At 43.5% G+C, this 16,466-nt stretch overlaps 1 protein-coding gene across 1 annotated transcript in view; it reads left to right on the forward strand.

The window, feature by feature from the left end:
* Window positions 1-6,498: 6,498 nt before the first annotated feature.
* Window positions 6,499-16,466, forward strand: part of LOC144495777 (clavesin-1-like) — a 102,518-nt gene continuing 92,550 nt past the window's right edge. The window contains exons 1-2 of the mRNA XM_078216252.1: window positions 6,499-6,515; window positions 12,981-13,379. Coding sequence (XP_078072378.1) covers window positions 12,991-13,379 — 389 coding nt within the window. The 5' untranslated portion in view covers window positions 6,499-6,515; window positions 12,981-12,990. The remainder of the gene's footprint in view (window positions 6,516-12,980; window positions 13,380-16,466) is intronic.

The raw sequence follows: 16,466 nt of genomic DNA on the forward strand, positions 1-16,466 counted from the left end.
GGCTAGAGTGATGGTGTGCAAGTCTGAGTGTATATCCAGTACAAGCTGATGGACCAAGGTCTCCATGACAGTCACCACCCTTCCAATGGTGACCTCGATGTGCTGATATGTTGCGATCACAACATCAGACTGAATGTGGATGGACGCCTCCATTCTAATTGATGACAGCCTCTGATAACTCTGATATCCAGTATCTCTGAGGGCCGATTGCAGAGACTCGTTAGTGGACTCAGACTCAGCAGGATCCTGGCCTCCAACAGCCCCCCGAGTGTCACTGCCTCTGTTTGCTGTGGACCCGAATCTGTGCTGTGCTCATCGGATGTTGTCCCCAAGTCTGCTCTAAAACTAGGTCCCACTGAGGTGTCTCTGAGCTGGTGGAGGTACTGGAGAACACAGTGACAGCTCGACATCTAGTAGGTCCTCAGGATCCTCATCCAAGGCGGCGTGGGGCCTGCGGCTGATGGGCTCTCTGGTGACGTGCCTCCTTCTTTTCTTCGGTGGCTGTAATAGAGAGAAGTGATTGGCTAGATAGTCACCTACATTAAAGAGAACTCACAGTTTTGGAGTGGGGAACGCTTGTGGATATGGCCTCACTGGCTTGCTGGTGGACATCGGGATTGCCTTTGATGCAAGCACAGTCCTCACCAACCAAATCTATTGTCTACTCTTCAAAGGGGATGAGTGACCTGAGGTCCAGCCACTCGGATCCCTCCTGGCTAAGATCTCTACCTGCTGTTGTGGAAGACTTTGTCCTACATAAAGAGAGATGGGCAGATTGTGTGCAGGATGGATGCCAAAGCAGATGATAATCATGCCTGACTTCTGTGTGTGCTGAGTGTATCTGTGTTTTTTACTCATTTGTGGGACGTGGGCGTCGCAGGCTGCCCAGCATTTATTGTCCATATCCAGTTGTCCGAGGGCAGTTGAGAGTCAACCACATTTCTGTGGCCCTGGAGTCACATGTAGACCAGACCAGGTAAAGACAGCAGATTTCCTTCCCTAAAGGACATTAGTGAACCAGATGGGTTTTTCGGACAATCAACAACAGTTTCATGGTCATCAGTAGATTCTTAATTCCAGATTTTTTTTATTGAATTGGGATTCAAACCCGAGTCCCCAGAACATTAGCAGAGTTTTTGGATGAATACTGTAGCGATAATACCACTAGGCCATTGCCTCCCCCATGTAAGGGCTGAAAACGTGACTTGTGCAGGATGTGACAGAGATGAAGATGTGAATGTGTGTGTGAGAGAAACAGTGATGATGTCCCTTATGCTGGTAGTGCATCTCTGTGTGGGTTGTTGAGAAATCCATGGAATCGGGTTTGATCGCATCTGTCATTTATTCTGTCGTATGGCATGTTCAACCACAGTTTGCCTGTTAACGGCATGGTGGCACAATGGTTAGCACTGCTATCTCATAGCGCCAGGAATCTGGGGTCAATTCTGGTCTTGGATGACTGTGTGGAGTTTGCACATTCTCCCCGTGTCTGCATGGGTTTCCTCCAGGTACTCCGGTTTCCTCCCACAGTCCAAAGATATACAGGTTAGGTGGATTGGCCATGGTAAATTTCCCCTTAATGTCCCAAGTGAGATCCTTGCCGGACTGTTACCCTATGAATGCCAGATGGTCTTGTGCGTCTGTGAGTAGAGACTGAGGAGATGTTTGACTTACTCTTGCAAAATGGATGCGATCATTCATTCTTTGTGCACTGGATAGCAGTCCTCTTCTGGAGAGCATTGGCGTTGAAGGCACTGACGACCTTCTCTCAAGACTTGCTGGTGAGGTTGATAGGCCTCCAGCTCCCAGCACAGGGGTAATGTATAAGCTGGTCCCCGACTGCCTGTGCATTGTGTGTGTGTGGATTCCATTTAAATTTGGAACCCAGAAATAAGAGCCCATGAGGGAATGATGAGGTGGACAAATCCCAGTCCACCTGCCACAAGATACAGGGCTCGATTTTACCGAAGTTTCGCGCCTGTTTTCGGGCGCGAAATCATGGTAAAGTTGGGCGTCGGGCCCAAAACGCGGTCCAGACCCGACCCAAGGCCAATCGCACCTTTACCAACGGCCGATCCGGGCGCCGATCCGGCGCGCACCCGAATCGGCCAGCGGGCCGATTTAAATGCATTTGCATGCATTTAAATCGGCATAATGAAGCCCGCGCCCAACTTACCGGGCTCCCGGCCTACCTTGATCGCTGGTGTCCGTCGAAAGCATCTTGCGATCCTGGATCCTGGCCTTGCTGCGGGGGTCCTGGTGGGTAGGGGGGGATGTGATGTCTCTTCCCTGAGGGGGGGGGAGGGGGGGATGTGATGTCTCTGCCCCGGGGGGAGGGCGGAGACGTCACATCCCCCCCACCCCTCCCCTCAGGGAAGAGACGTCAGATCCCCCCCCCCCCCTCAGGGAAGAGACGTCACATCCCCCCCCTACCCCCGCCCCTCAGGGAAGAGACTTCAGATCCCCCCTCCTATCCCACCCCCTCCCCCCCACCCCCCCCCCCCCGGCCAGGGAAGAGACGTCACATCCGCACCCGCACCCCCCCCCACCAGGGAAAGTCAAAGGCAGTGCAGACAGCAGTGCTGTCAGCGCTGCCTTTGACTTTCGCGCTCGGGCGCGCTGAGTGCTGTCGGCTTCGAACTGCGCATGCGCAGTTCGGTGCTCCGACAGATGCAAAAGCGCTAGGCCCCGCCCACTGGACCCGCGTCAAAAAAAGGCGTGTGGGGGCGCTGGAGCGCGGCTGCCAGGCGCGCGTCTGATTTACGACCGCACCCGGCACTTAGAGCAGATTTGGTAAAATCGGCCCCACAATGTCCTGCATGTTATGCCCACATAATAAACTAAAAGGTGGATGATCCAGTGCAGCAACCTACCACACCAGCTAATGGGAGCCATGCTGCCTTTCCCACTTGCCACTGCATCTAATCTTCAGAATGGGAAATTCCACCCAGAATGTCCAATGTTTATCATGTTACAAATGCAAAGATGTAAAATGTCAAAAGACAAATGTATTATTATTTCTGATTTATTTGCTTAGTTCTGCACTGCATCAATTGACTGGTAGCCTCTGAAACAAATAGACTTGAATACATAACAATGTATTTACCATTGGCGCAAATGGGTCTTGAACAAACAAAAATGAACTTTACACCACAAATTCAAAAAGATAAGATAATTTACAATATCTATCGTATGCTCTAATATTCAGGGTAAGTATGAGGTACATAAAATCATAGAATCCCTACAGTGTAGAAGAGGCCATTCGGCCCATCAAGTCTTCACCGATTCTCTGACAGAGTATCTTACCCAAGCCCTATCCCCGTAATGGGCACATTTCCCACAGCTAGTCCATCTAACTTACACAGCTTGGGACACTAAGTGGAAATTTAGCATGGCCAATCCACCTAACCTGCACATCTTTGGACTGTGGGAGGAAACCGGAGCACCTAGAGGAAACCCATGCAGACACAGGGAGAATGTGCAAACTCCACACAGTCATCCAAGGCCAGAATTGAACCTGCATCCCTGGCGCTGTGAGATAGCAGTGCTAATCATTGTGCCACCATGCCATTAACAGGCAAACTGTGGTTGAACATGCCACATTACGGAATAAATGACAGATGCGATCAAACCCGATTCCATGGATTTCTCAACAACCCACACAGATGTTTGCCACAATGTGAGACAACTACTCTTGTTTAAACTTCATCTTTCTCACCAGCGTTTCCAGACTCCACATTTTAAGATCTTGCCTTAGAATTCTCTCCAAATGTCGCTCCCAATCGGTCGGCTTCAACAACAACCCATCTCGCACGGTTTCAAGCTCGCCTTCTGAGAGTCCTTCTTCCTGGACCTCAAGTGCATGAGTGGACATCATGTGCTCTCTCTCCAAGACAATCTGAATGCAGACATAACCATGAAAGAAAGGCAGCAAGTCAGACCAAACTATTCCTTCCACCACCCACTGACTGATAGGGTTCAATATAAGGGGATCAGTACAGGAAACCAATACCGAGGGTATGTATAGAAGGGAACCAGTGCAAGGCGTTTATTACAAGGTTTCAATACCAGGGATCAGTGCAAGGGATCTGCAATGCATCATTACAAGGCATAGTTAAAAGAGGATCAGCACAAGGGAACTGTGCAATGGAACTATACAAAGGCATCAGTTCAAAAGGGTCATTATAAGGGATCAATACAAGCAATCTGTACAATGGAATCAGTACAAGGGGGATTGGAATATGGAGAACCACACACAGGATTAGTACAATAAATCAGTATAAGGGTTTGATACAAGGTGGATCGATATAAGGGGATCAGTATAAGGAGGATTAGTATGAGGGGGATCAGTAAAAGGGGGATCAGTATAAGTGGTCTAACTGTGGCTAACAAGAGAGGCTAAATAAAGAATTAAAAGAAGAGCTTTAAAATTATGCCAAAATGAATAGTAAGCCAGAGGATAAGGAGGATTTTAAAATTCTGCAAAGAATGACAAAAAACTGATTTTAAAAATGAACAAAAACTAGCCAGAGATAAGAATAGATTTTAAAAGTTTCTATAGGTATGGAAAAGGAAGAGATTAATGAAAGGCAGACAGAGGAGAAACTATAATGAGAAATATGGAAATACAAGGAGTGAAGATGTTCAACAAATATTTTCCATCTGTCGGCATGGGAGGTGATACAAAAAACATTGTGGAACTAATGGGGAAGGGTCTAGTGAAAATAGGGACATAATGATATTAGTATTAATAAAGAAATAGCACTGGAGAAATTAATGGGACTAGAAGCTTCCCAAACACCTAGACTTGATGGCCTACATCCTAACGTTTTAAAAAATGTAGTTTGAGAGCTAGCGGACATGTTGGTTTTGGTCTTCTGGAATCCCTTAGAACATTTCTCATGGATCCAAAAGTAACAAAAATGTTACCCCACTATTCATGAAGGAGAGAGATAAAAAAAACAGGGAAGCCAAGGCCAGTTAGCCTAACATTGACAGTAAGGAAAATGCAAGAATCTACTACTGAGGATTTGATATCAGGGCACGTAGAAAATCATAGTAAGATTGGGCAGAGTCAATGTGGATATATCATGTTTGACAAATCTGTTAGATTTTTTTAAAGGATGTAGCTAGTGGGATGAATATGTATGAACCAGTGTATTTGGATCTTGAAACAGTTTTTAGTAAAGTAATTGTCTATTACATAGAAACCTAGGAATATTGGAACAGGAGTAGGCCATTCAGCCCATTGAGCTGTTACGCCATTTAATGAGTTCATGGCTGCTCTATGGCCTAATTCTATATACCTTCCTTTGGCCCATATCCCTTAATATATTTGCTTAACAAAAATTTCTCTATCTCAGATTTAACATGAAATTGGAAATCATAAAGTTGAGGGTAATATATTTACATCTGAGGACTGCTTAATGGACACAAAGCAGTGTAGGGATATTGGGCCATTTTCAGGTTGGCAGGCTGTAATTCAAAAGGTAACACTGAATCAGTTCTTGGGCTGCAACTTTTACAAGCTATATCAGGGAAGGAGGGAGGTAAAAAACAGGGATGATGAGGGGACTAAGTGCAATAGTTTGCTAATGATAGAAAGCCAGATGAGAAAGTAGGCTCTAAGGAGTAGCACCAATAATGTTCCCATTGGCAGAGGGCTCAAGAATCACTGATGTAAGGAAACATTTAACATGCAGCAAGTAGTTACAGTGCATTGCCTGAGAATGCGTAGAGGCAGAATCAATTCTGACTTTCAAAAGGAATTGGCTAATTATCTGAAGGCAAAAGAATTGCAGGACTACAGGAAAAATGCAGGGGAGTGGAACTAATTGACTCTTGTAGAGAGCCAGTATGGGCACAATGGGCCGAATGGCCTCCTTCTGTGTTGTAACTATTCTTTGAGCTATAAGGCACAAGTCAGGATTGTGATGGTATACTCACAACTTGCCTGGATGAATGCAGCTCCAACACTGAAGAAGCTCCACACCATCCAGGATTAAGCTGCTCACTTGATTGGCACCCCATCTACCACCATAAACATTTACTCTCCCCATCTCTGGTGCATTGTGGCTGCTATGTGCACCATCTTTAAAAGTCACTGTGCAACTCATCAAGGCTCCTTCCTTCTATATCACCTTCCAAACCCACAACCTCTACTATCTAGATGCACAATGGCTGCAGGTGCATTCAAACACCACCACGCGCGAGTTTCTCTCCAAGTGGAACACCACGCTGACTTGGAAATCTATTGCAGTTCCTTCGCTGCTGCTGGGTTAAAATATGCCTAACAGCACTGTGGGTGTACTTACACCACATTAACTGAAGTGGTTCATGAAGTCAGGTCACTGCCACCTTCTCAAGGCTAATTAGAGGTGGGCAATTAATGCTGGTGAATGAATAAATAACAAAACGAGGCTGCAAGAGGATTTAGGCAGGTTCAATGAGTGGCAAGAATTAGGCAGATGGAATTTATTGCAGAGAATTATTAAGTTATCCACTTTGAGAGGAAAATTGGAAAATAAGAATATTTTAAATTGCAAGAGGCTGGGAAATGTTGGTATTCAGAGGCATCTTTTGGACATTAGACCATAAGACCACAAGACACTGGAGCAGAATTAGACCACTCGGCCCATTGAGTCTGCTCCGCCATTCAATCATGGCTGATATTTTTCTCATCCCCATTTTTCTGCCTTTTCCCCATAACCCCTGATCCCCTTATTAATCAAAAACCTATCTATCTCTGTTTTAAAGACACTCAATGACCTGGCCTCCACAGCCTTCTGCAGCAAAGAGTTCCACTCTTTGGTTGAAGAAATTCCTCCTCATCTCTGTTCTAAAGGATCATCCCTTTAGCCTGAGGTTATGCCCTCTGGTTCTAGATTTTCCTACCAGTGGAAACATCCTCTCCATGTCCACTCTATCCAGGCCTCACAGTATCCTGCAAGTTTCAATAAGATCCCCCCTCATCCTTCTAAACTCCAACGAGTACAGACCCATAGTCCTCAACTGTTCCTCATAAGACAAGTTCTTCATTCCAGGGATCATTCTTGTGAACCTCCTCTGGACCCTTTCCAAGGCCAATACTTCCTTCTTTAGATACGGGCCCAAAACTGCTCACAATGCTTCAAATCAAGTACATCTCTGCTCTTGTATTCTAGCCCTCTCGACATGAATGCTAACATTGCATTTGCCTTCCTAACTGCCAACTGAACCTGCACGTTAACCTTAAGAGAATCTTGAACAAGGACTCCCAAGTCACTTTGTGCGTCTGATTTCCTAAGCATTTTCCCATTTAGAAAATAGTCTATGCCTCCATTCCTCCTTCCAAAGTGCATAACCTCACGCGTTTCCACATTGTATTCCATCTGCCACTTCTTTGCCCACTCTCCTAACCTGTCCAAGTCCTTCTTCAGCCCTCCCCGCTTCCTCAATACTACCTGTCCCTCTACATATCTTTGTATTATTTGCAACTTAGCAACACTGCCTTCAGTTCCTTCCTCCAAATCGTTAATGAATATTGCGAAATGTTGTGGTCACAGCACTGACCCCTGAGACACACCACTAGTCACTGGCTACGATCTTGAAAAAGGCCCCTTTATCCTTACTCTCTGCTGTCTGCCAGTCAGCCAATCTTCTATCCATGCCAGGATCTTATCCTTAACACCATGGGCTCTTAACTTATTTAATAGTCTCCGGTGTGGCACCTTGTCAAAGGCCTTCTGGAAATCTAAATAAATCACGTCCACTGGTTCTCCGTTATCTACCTTCTTTGTTACCTCCTCAAAGAACTCTAATAGATTTCTCAGACATGACCTCCCCTTGACAAAGCCGTGCTGACTCAGTCCTACTTTATAATGCACTTCCAAGTACTCCGCGATCTCAACTTTAATAATGAACTTTAAAATCTTGCCAATGACCGAGGTCAGGCTAACCGGTCTATAATTTCCTGTCTGCTGCCTCCCTCCCTTCTTAAACAGCAGTGTTACATTAGCCACTTTCCAGTCCTCTGGAACCCTCTCTGCCTCCAATGATTCCTGAAAGATCACCATCAATGCCTCCACAATTTCCTCAGCTATCTCTTTTAGAACCCTGGGGTGCAGTCCATCTGCTCGCTTTTAAAGGCTTCCCAATCCTCTGGCTTCCCACTAATCCTTGCCACTTTGTATGCTCTTTCATTTGCTTTTATGCTGTTGTTGACTTCCCTCATCAGCCATGGATGCCTCCTCCTCCTCTTAGCATGTTTCCTCCTCCTTGGGATGAATTTCTGTTGTGTCTCCCTATAACCCCCAAAAACTCCTGCCATTGCTATTCCACTGTCTTCCCAGCTAGGCTCCCTTTCCAATCAACTCTGGCCAGTTCCTCCCCCATGTCTTTGTAGTTACCTTTATTTAATTGTAATATCGTTACATCTGATTCCAGATTCTCCCTCTCAAACTTTAGGGTAAATTCTATCATACTGTGGTCACTGCTCCCTCTGGGTTCTTTCACCTTAAGTTCCCTAATCAAATCTGCCTCATTACACATCACCAAATCCTAGTAGGCTGTGTCACAAGCTGCTCCAAAAAACCATCTTAGACATCCCACAAATTCCTTCTCTTGGGATCCATTACCTACCTGACTTTCCCAGTCCACCTGCATATTGAGGTCCCCGATGATTATTGTAATATTGCCTTTTTATATGCCTTTTCTATCTCCTGATTTATTTTCTGTCCCACATCATGACTACTGCTAGGGGACCTGTGCATAACTCCCATCAGGGTAGTTTTACCTTTGCGATTCCTCAACTCTACCCACAGAGATTCTATGCCTTTACTGAAGGTTAACCTGCAGGTACAGCAAGCAATTCTGAAAGTACATGGTATGTCAGCCTTGAAATAAGTCTTGCGGGGCCTTGGTGAGACCACACCTGAAATAATGTGGACAGTTTTGGTCTCCTGACCTAATGATGGATATATTTGACATAGGAACATGGGTCATTCAGCCTCTCAGGTGTGCTCAACCATGCAATGTCATTTCCCATGTTATCCCCATATCTTTAGATATTATTAGTAACTGGAAATGTATTGACCTCTGTCTTGAACATGCTCAGTGGCTAAACTTCCACTGTCTTCTTGGGTAGAGAACTCCACAGAAACCCATGCTCCATGGGAAGGGCTGTTGGCTGAAGGGCTGGTATTGATCAAACGGGGTGAAGATTGCTGTGCTGAGAGTCAGACCTGCCTTCTGGCAGAGAACTCAAAAAAAAGCAGCAAAGGGGATCAATGAGGATCAGTAAAAGGAATCGAGAGCAAGAACAACCATGTGCATTTATATAGCACCTTTTGTGTAGGAAAACATCCCATGGAGCTTCACAGGATTGTTGCAAGTAAAATTTAACATTGAGCCACATAAGAGGTCAATAAAGAAAATGACCAAACTCTTCGTCAAAGACTTTTAGGAGCATTTTTAAAGAAGGAAAATGAGGTAGCGAGGTTTAGACAGGGAATTCCAGAGCTTAGGACTTAAGCAACTGAATGCATGATTACCAATGTTGTGGGGTTGGAAGAGGTCACAGGGTCAGGTGGAGGCAAGGTCATTGATGGTTTTGAAAGCAACAATGAGAATTTTAAATTAATGTGTTGCTCAGTCAGGAGTCAATGTATGTCAATGAGCACAAGGGTGATGGGTTAACTGTACTTAGTATGTGTTAGGTACAGGCAGCAGAGATTTGAATGACTTTAAGCTTACGGAGGATGGAAGGTGGGAATCTGGACTGGAGTGCATTTGAATGGTCAAGTCTAGAGATAATAAAAGCATCAGCAGCAGATGAACTGAAGCAGGAGCAGTGAAGTATATGGGGATCAGTACATGTTTAAAGTTTATTTATTAGTTTCACAAGTAGGCTTACATTAACACTGCAACGAAGTTACTGTGAAAATCCCCTAGTCGCCACACTCCGGCGCCTGTTCGGGTACACTGAGGGAGAACTTAACATGACCAATGCACCCAACCAGCACATCTTTTGGACTGTGGGAGGAAACCAGAGCACCCGGAGGAAACCCACGCAGACACAGGGAGAATGTGCAAACTCCACACAGACAGTGACCCAAGCCAGGAATCGAACCCCGGTCCCTGGCGCTGTGGGGCAGCAGTGCTAACCACTGGGAATCTATTTGTAATTTCAGCAGTTCTTTTCCCTTTCATGGCAGATATGTTTGTTGCTATGGGATGTAGTTCTTCTCATTCAACCTACTTGTGTTTTGAAGACAGCCTGCTGATCGAGCTGCAATTACTGCAGGCATGATCATCATAAAACGGGACTATTTATCGACAACGTGCTGATGTTTTGATGCCAGTACATGGAGACATTAAATGATGGTGGCTGTCACTGTAGGGCCAACATGACGACTAGAAGGACAAAGTTGGCTCAATCCAATCATATAACCATAATTTCCCCATGGTCTTAAAGTCCACCAGGTTGCATTCCAGTTGATTGTCAACCATTTCAGAACCCATCCTATTAGAGTTTGTCCTCAATCCTGAGGGACTGCCTAAAAAGAAGATTCCAGCTGGTTAAGTTGAATTCCAAACATCCTGCCTATAAACTCTGCCTGGTTGAATCCAACATTTGTGACTGGAAGTGTCAATATTGTCTTAAACTATTAGTGCACCAAAATATTTGAAACACAATTACCTGTATGTATTGCTACAAATCATTACCAATGGATTTACAAGTATTTATCAATAGCACAGGCAGCCACCGGGAATGATTAAATAAATAAAGCTGAGATAAACGCAGGAATTCCAGCTCAAATTTCAAGAGACGACTGCACTTAATTTACATTGCATTTCTTCTGAAATATGGGAAATAACCAAAATATATGGAAACCCATTCAACATAAAGTTGGTGCTATGAGGTGGTAGTGAAATAAGTTGAATCTTAATTGAAAAAGTAAAGTAACTCTCAAAACAGAAATACTTCTCGTTATACAAAGACACATCAAGAGAACAGGGAAAAAAAGTATTATGATAGTGGGAGGTCACTTTGCCAGATAGTTGGAGTCAAGTGAGGAGACACAGTGAGCATTAGGACCTGGTGGTCGCCTCCCGGTGTGTTGCAAGCACACGCCCCTTGCTGGCATCATGGGTCTGGTCTGGAGGGGTGGGGGGAGGGTGGTATTGAAAGCACTCTGGAGAAATCGCTTGTTGGCAAAGACATCATTCCACTGTCCAGCTGAGGAGACGGCATTGCAGGGGAGGAGAATTTTTTAAAAATACCACAAAAAGCAAAAAATAAAATCCCTAACCAAGGTGAGGTTCCACTTATTAACAGCGCTAGTATCCATTCCCTTTCATCATTGCAGCATCACAAGTCTTTCTTCTCTCTCCATGGCTGCTCGCCAGCTTATTCCTTGCATGGACAGCCCAGCTCCATCTGCAAATTCATCCGCATGCAGTCACTCAGCTGGCCCAGGCTGAGCCAGTCCTTCAGCAGTAATGTGTGTGCTTTCTGCACAATCTCAGTGGCGTTGTAGAAGCAGGAAATAGCGGTCTGTCCCTCTTGATTAATGAGGTGCTGCAATTCTCCATCTATTTTCACCTAAGACAATATCAATTTATATTTCTCCTCTTAGATTTTGGAGTTCAGGATTAAATAAACGCACGTCAGTGGGAACATTGAAATTAATGTGCAGATCTTTAGATGTAAACGTCTTAAAATTGTTCACCCACCCCATCTCATTTGCTACAGCAGTTTACCTGACACACTTTGAAGCTTCACTTGATATTACAGTGTGACATATTGATAAATCGGGGTTGAGACTGCAGATTGTAGATGTCAGTATAAATCTGAGGGTATCTCAGTTTGTTCTGATTGTGTGCAATTATCTCTCTTGCTCCCAAAGCTCCACATTTGTACCTTGGCCGGGGCTCACACACTGCTGATCACAGGCACAGGCCGCATTTCACTTTGAGGCAAACACAAATCGAAGCTCTTAGCAAAATTGATCCCTTGCATGACGCTCAAAAGAACCGAGAGAATTCTCCAGAAAGGGAGTCAAGGAAGATAGCAGGAGAAATTAAATGGTTAGCCAGCGCCCCTGAGGGAGTCTGCAGAAAAAGAAACAGTGAGTGTCAATGTTTCCATCATAAACCATGGACAGCGGATACAATAACAAAAACAGGGCCAGCGTGTTTAAAAAAGAGCAAATGTCAGTTTTGTTCGACGAGATTACAGGGGGTTGTTTCAAACCAGGGCTCACAGGGGGTCATTCCCTCTTGTGCTCCCAATTAGAGTTACTGGGCTACGGCGATTAAATGTTGGTTTCATTTCTGCGATTTTTACTGACTTGGGAGATCGAAATCCTATTTTTAGCAACTATAAAGCCGTGATTTTTCAAATCATCGGTTACATTCCGTCATCTTTAGAGATACCTTGCTGTTAAACAAGATTGTAAAATGTTGTTATTAATCTGAAACTTTAATATTGGAGGGTCAAATTCATCCGTGTCCCTCTCGCTGCTATCTCAGTCAGTGAGTGTTTCACCTTTCGGGGAAGCGCCACCCGTTTTAATATTTCAATAAATACCTATTTTTTTCCTTAATAGGGATTTCCAAATGATTTTTCTCAATAGATTGGCATGTAGCTGAGTGGAGGCAGGGCTGGAGTGACCGTGTCAGCTATAGTCCAGGGGATGTACTGGGATGAATGGAGTGGGCGAGCTGAGTAGATGCGCTGTGAATATAGACACTGTATGCTTCTACAGTAAAGGATAACCTATTTCTCTTATACACACATGTATGTTCCAGAAAGGCAGCTATGTGCGTTCGCTTCAGCATCATACTTTGTCAGGAAGATAATGTGGAATGAGCCAGCGCTCCTGACAAATTCGCCGGCTGTTAGAAAGGGCCATGGACACAACACTGGTTGTGGCGGTCAAGTCTGATCATCTTTAAGCGAGTCGTCAGAAAACCAGAGCCAGGGTCCCTGTTTATGTTGTCGCGAAAATGACCCATCTGCAATCCGGCCTCAGCGCCGAAATCGTGGAGAAGTCTCGGCTGGAGCTGAATGAGAATCCAGACGCCTTACACCAGGACATCCAGCAGGTCAGAGACATGATCATAACCCGCCCTGATATCGGCTTCCTGCGCACGGACGATGCCTTCATCCTGCGCTTTCTGAGAGCCAGGAAGTTTAACCACTTCGAGGCCTTCAGACTGCTTGCTCAGTATTTCCAGTACCGGCAGCAAAACCTGGACATGTTCAAAAACTTCAAAGCCGATGACCCTGGCATCAAACGGGCTCTGATGGATGGCTTTCCAGGAGTCCTTCAACAGCCAGATCACTATGGTAGGAAGATCCTGGCATTATTCGCTGCCAACTGGGACCAGAGTAGGTAAATGTAAAGATCCTACTTTTCCTTACTTAATGTTTGACCGCACACAGTGGGTTAAACGTGTTTTGCAAACAGTTTCACAGGGTCTTATTACACAGATATTGAAATGATACAATAGGATTGTTATAAATAACATTTTTTACTACAAAGCCATTACTTGAAAGATTCTATCTCCCAATGCTTGGTCTTTAACTTCAGTGCTGCATTAATTCTCATTTAAGTGGACCTTTAATTTCTGAGCACCTTATACATTTACACATAACAAATCACAAGATAATTACAGATAAAGATACAGAATTCAACTCATTTTAGCTCATCCATTCAGAAAGATCCTATAACCCTTCCATTGCAGCATCAAATCATTTATGGTTTTTGTTTCTTCTCCATATCCGAAACTCTCTGTGGAAAGAATTCTGTGACACTGGTTTAAGTTTTACCTTTTGTTAGCTTGACTCTTTGCCCTTTGTCCTACTTTTACAATTCAGTTTAAATTAATTTTCTGCATCTACCTTTTCTATACCATTTGCTTTCTTACACACATCAATTGATTGCCTCCTTTCAATGCTGGAACACCCCTTGCTTTTTTATTCTATCCTCATATCTCAGTATTTTGATACTAGGGACCAGCCTTCTCTCCTCAGCAATGTTGCCAGTGCTTGCAAATATCCCTGAGTCCCAATGACAAAAACTGGACACTGGAATCCAGATGTGGCCAGACCAGAGCACTATGTACTTTGAGCACAAGTTGCTCTGACATGCCCTCTATCATGTGGGATACTTGTTTTGTTGATTCAGCAGTTGGACATGGTGGAGTAGTGTGCTCCATGTGGGTTTTGGGTGTCCAAGCAATGGAGTGCACTGATCAACAACTCAGTGATGTGAACAGACAGCCTGATCCCTTTTATAGGTTGGCCCTGAAAGCAGCAGGCAAATAACATTTTAGTCACTCCTCTTTTTTTGGGGTATCACTGCCTTCAATAAATGGGAGGTCACAACATATTCCTCATTGAGTCTACTAAGACTCTAATTCTCTTTCACCTCATGATTAGCTGTTTCTGTATAATTTGGAAGGATGTGTGCTGCATAGTTTTCTTCCAACCTGTAGAATTCTGTCAACATTGAATTTTATCTACCATTATTTTGTCCAACTGCATATACATTCTAATTTATTTCATGCTTCCCAAACCACGTCTTTCTCTCAATTTGGAAATTTAATTGATTTGTATTGAACTTTGGAATCCAATGATGGATGTAAACTAGAAACAGTGAAGGTCCCAATACCAATCTCTACAACACTCCACTAGACAATGCTTTTTGAAAGTTTGGGTGCATTATGTTGGATAGTTGTCCACAGTTTACTTGAGATGTCACTTCTTTAAAAAGATCAAAGTTTATCAAGGTGGTATTTTCGCTTCTGAATCCATGTTGGCTGTTGTTTATAAGTGTATTATTACACAAATAATCCTAACATTTGATCCTGATAATTAATTTCATTATTTTATATGTTATTATAGTAAATCTTTAAGTTACCTGCATCTGCTTTGTCCCTTTTTGAAACTGGCTACCTTAGTTTATAGTGCAGCACTTCCTCCACTATTCCTCTTAATATTTTGGGTGATTAACATTTATCCCTGAAGGTTTATTTGTTCTGAGTTTTATTAGATGGCTAAGGACTTCCACCTCTTTATATCAGCGATGCTATTTATGTTATTACTTAGGGAAGACATGTTATTCAATTTCTCCCTTATGAACACTTTAAGTAAGTAATCATTCAGAAAATTAATTATCGGATGCTTATCTTTGGTTTCAGTTCCATTACATCTGTTATGGTTCTTACTTCTTTTTTGTCTCCTTACTTTGGAAGTTTTTTTGCTATTATTGCTTGTGTCTGCAATTATGTCCAGATATCTCTTAGCCTCTCTGACCAGTATTAATGTGTTTCTACATGCTACCATATTCATCTGAATGAACTAACTTACATTTCATCCTGCAGAATTTGTAAATGTCATTTGTTTAAGTATTTTATTTATTCCCTGATTAACCTGTTAATCCACGTGGAGCCTTATTTGTTCCTAACCCTAAGTATCCAATCTTATTCATATGCATGCTCAATATTATGCCTTTAAAGGTGTTCCACTTATTTTCGGCTGACATACAGTTAGAGACATTACGTCTAGTCTTTTTTTCTAAGTTGTTGCTACAATTTTCTGAATTTTGATCTTTAAAAATTATGTTCCTGGACCTCGGCATTTCTGTAGCTGAGATCATGTCAAATGTAGCTATTGTGTGGGCATTATTACTAGCACAAAGTTAGTGCCTTTGTGGCTTCTCCATCACACTAAGTCATGAACTTAGCTTCCAAACAATTTGGAAAGTGGATATAGCATTGAATAAGGTCACCCATTAATGGAACTTTCTTGTTTACACATACCGCTCTTAACTTCTCTTCAAGCAAATTGCTGGACTTCTCATGCTGACTTGCTGGTCTGTAACCCTTTGTATAGGCTCCTCTCTTTACATTAGAAATATCCAACCAAAGTAGTTTGTTATGTCACTTTCCATTTCTTTACCTTTCAATGTTCCTGATATGTAAGGATGAACCAATTCCTCTCCTGTTTACATATATGAAAGTAACAGGAATTATTTTCACACCTACTGCCAGCCATATATTTACATGCTCAATTTTCTTGGTGAACTATCCTCCTTTAGCTAACACTGAAAGTATATCAAATTATATTACTTTTCTTTATTGTTGAGTTTTGACAGAATCCCCGGGTATTGACTTTAAAGGTCTTTTATTAGTTCCCCCTACATTCACCTCTACAGCATCATCATGGGGCCTCTTCCAGGCTCTCTCACTAGTTTGTCTAGCCTTTCTAACTATGTGCAGCTCTAGCTCTAGCTAAACACATTGGCACAGTGGTTAGTACTGCTGCCTCACAGTTGCAGGGATCCTGGTTTGATTCTCAGCTTGGGTCACAGTCTATGTGAAGTCTGCATGTTCTCCCCGTGTCTGCATGGGTTTCCTCCCATAGTCTGAAAGATGTGCTGGTTAGGTGCATTGGCGTGCTAAATTCTAACTCAGTG

The sequence above is a fragment of the Mustelus asterias genome, chromosome 7, assembly GCF_964213995.1.
Source record: "Mustelus asterias chromosome 7, sMusAst1.hap1.1, whole genome shotgun sequence".
Classification (NCBI taxonomy): domain Eukaryota; kingdom Metazoa; phylum Chordata; class Chondrichthyes; order Carcharhiniformes; family Triakidae; genus Mustelus; species Mustelus asterias.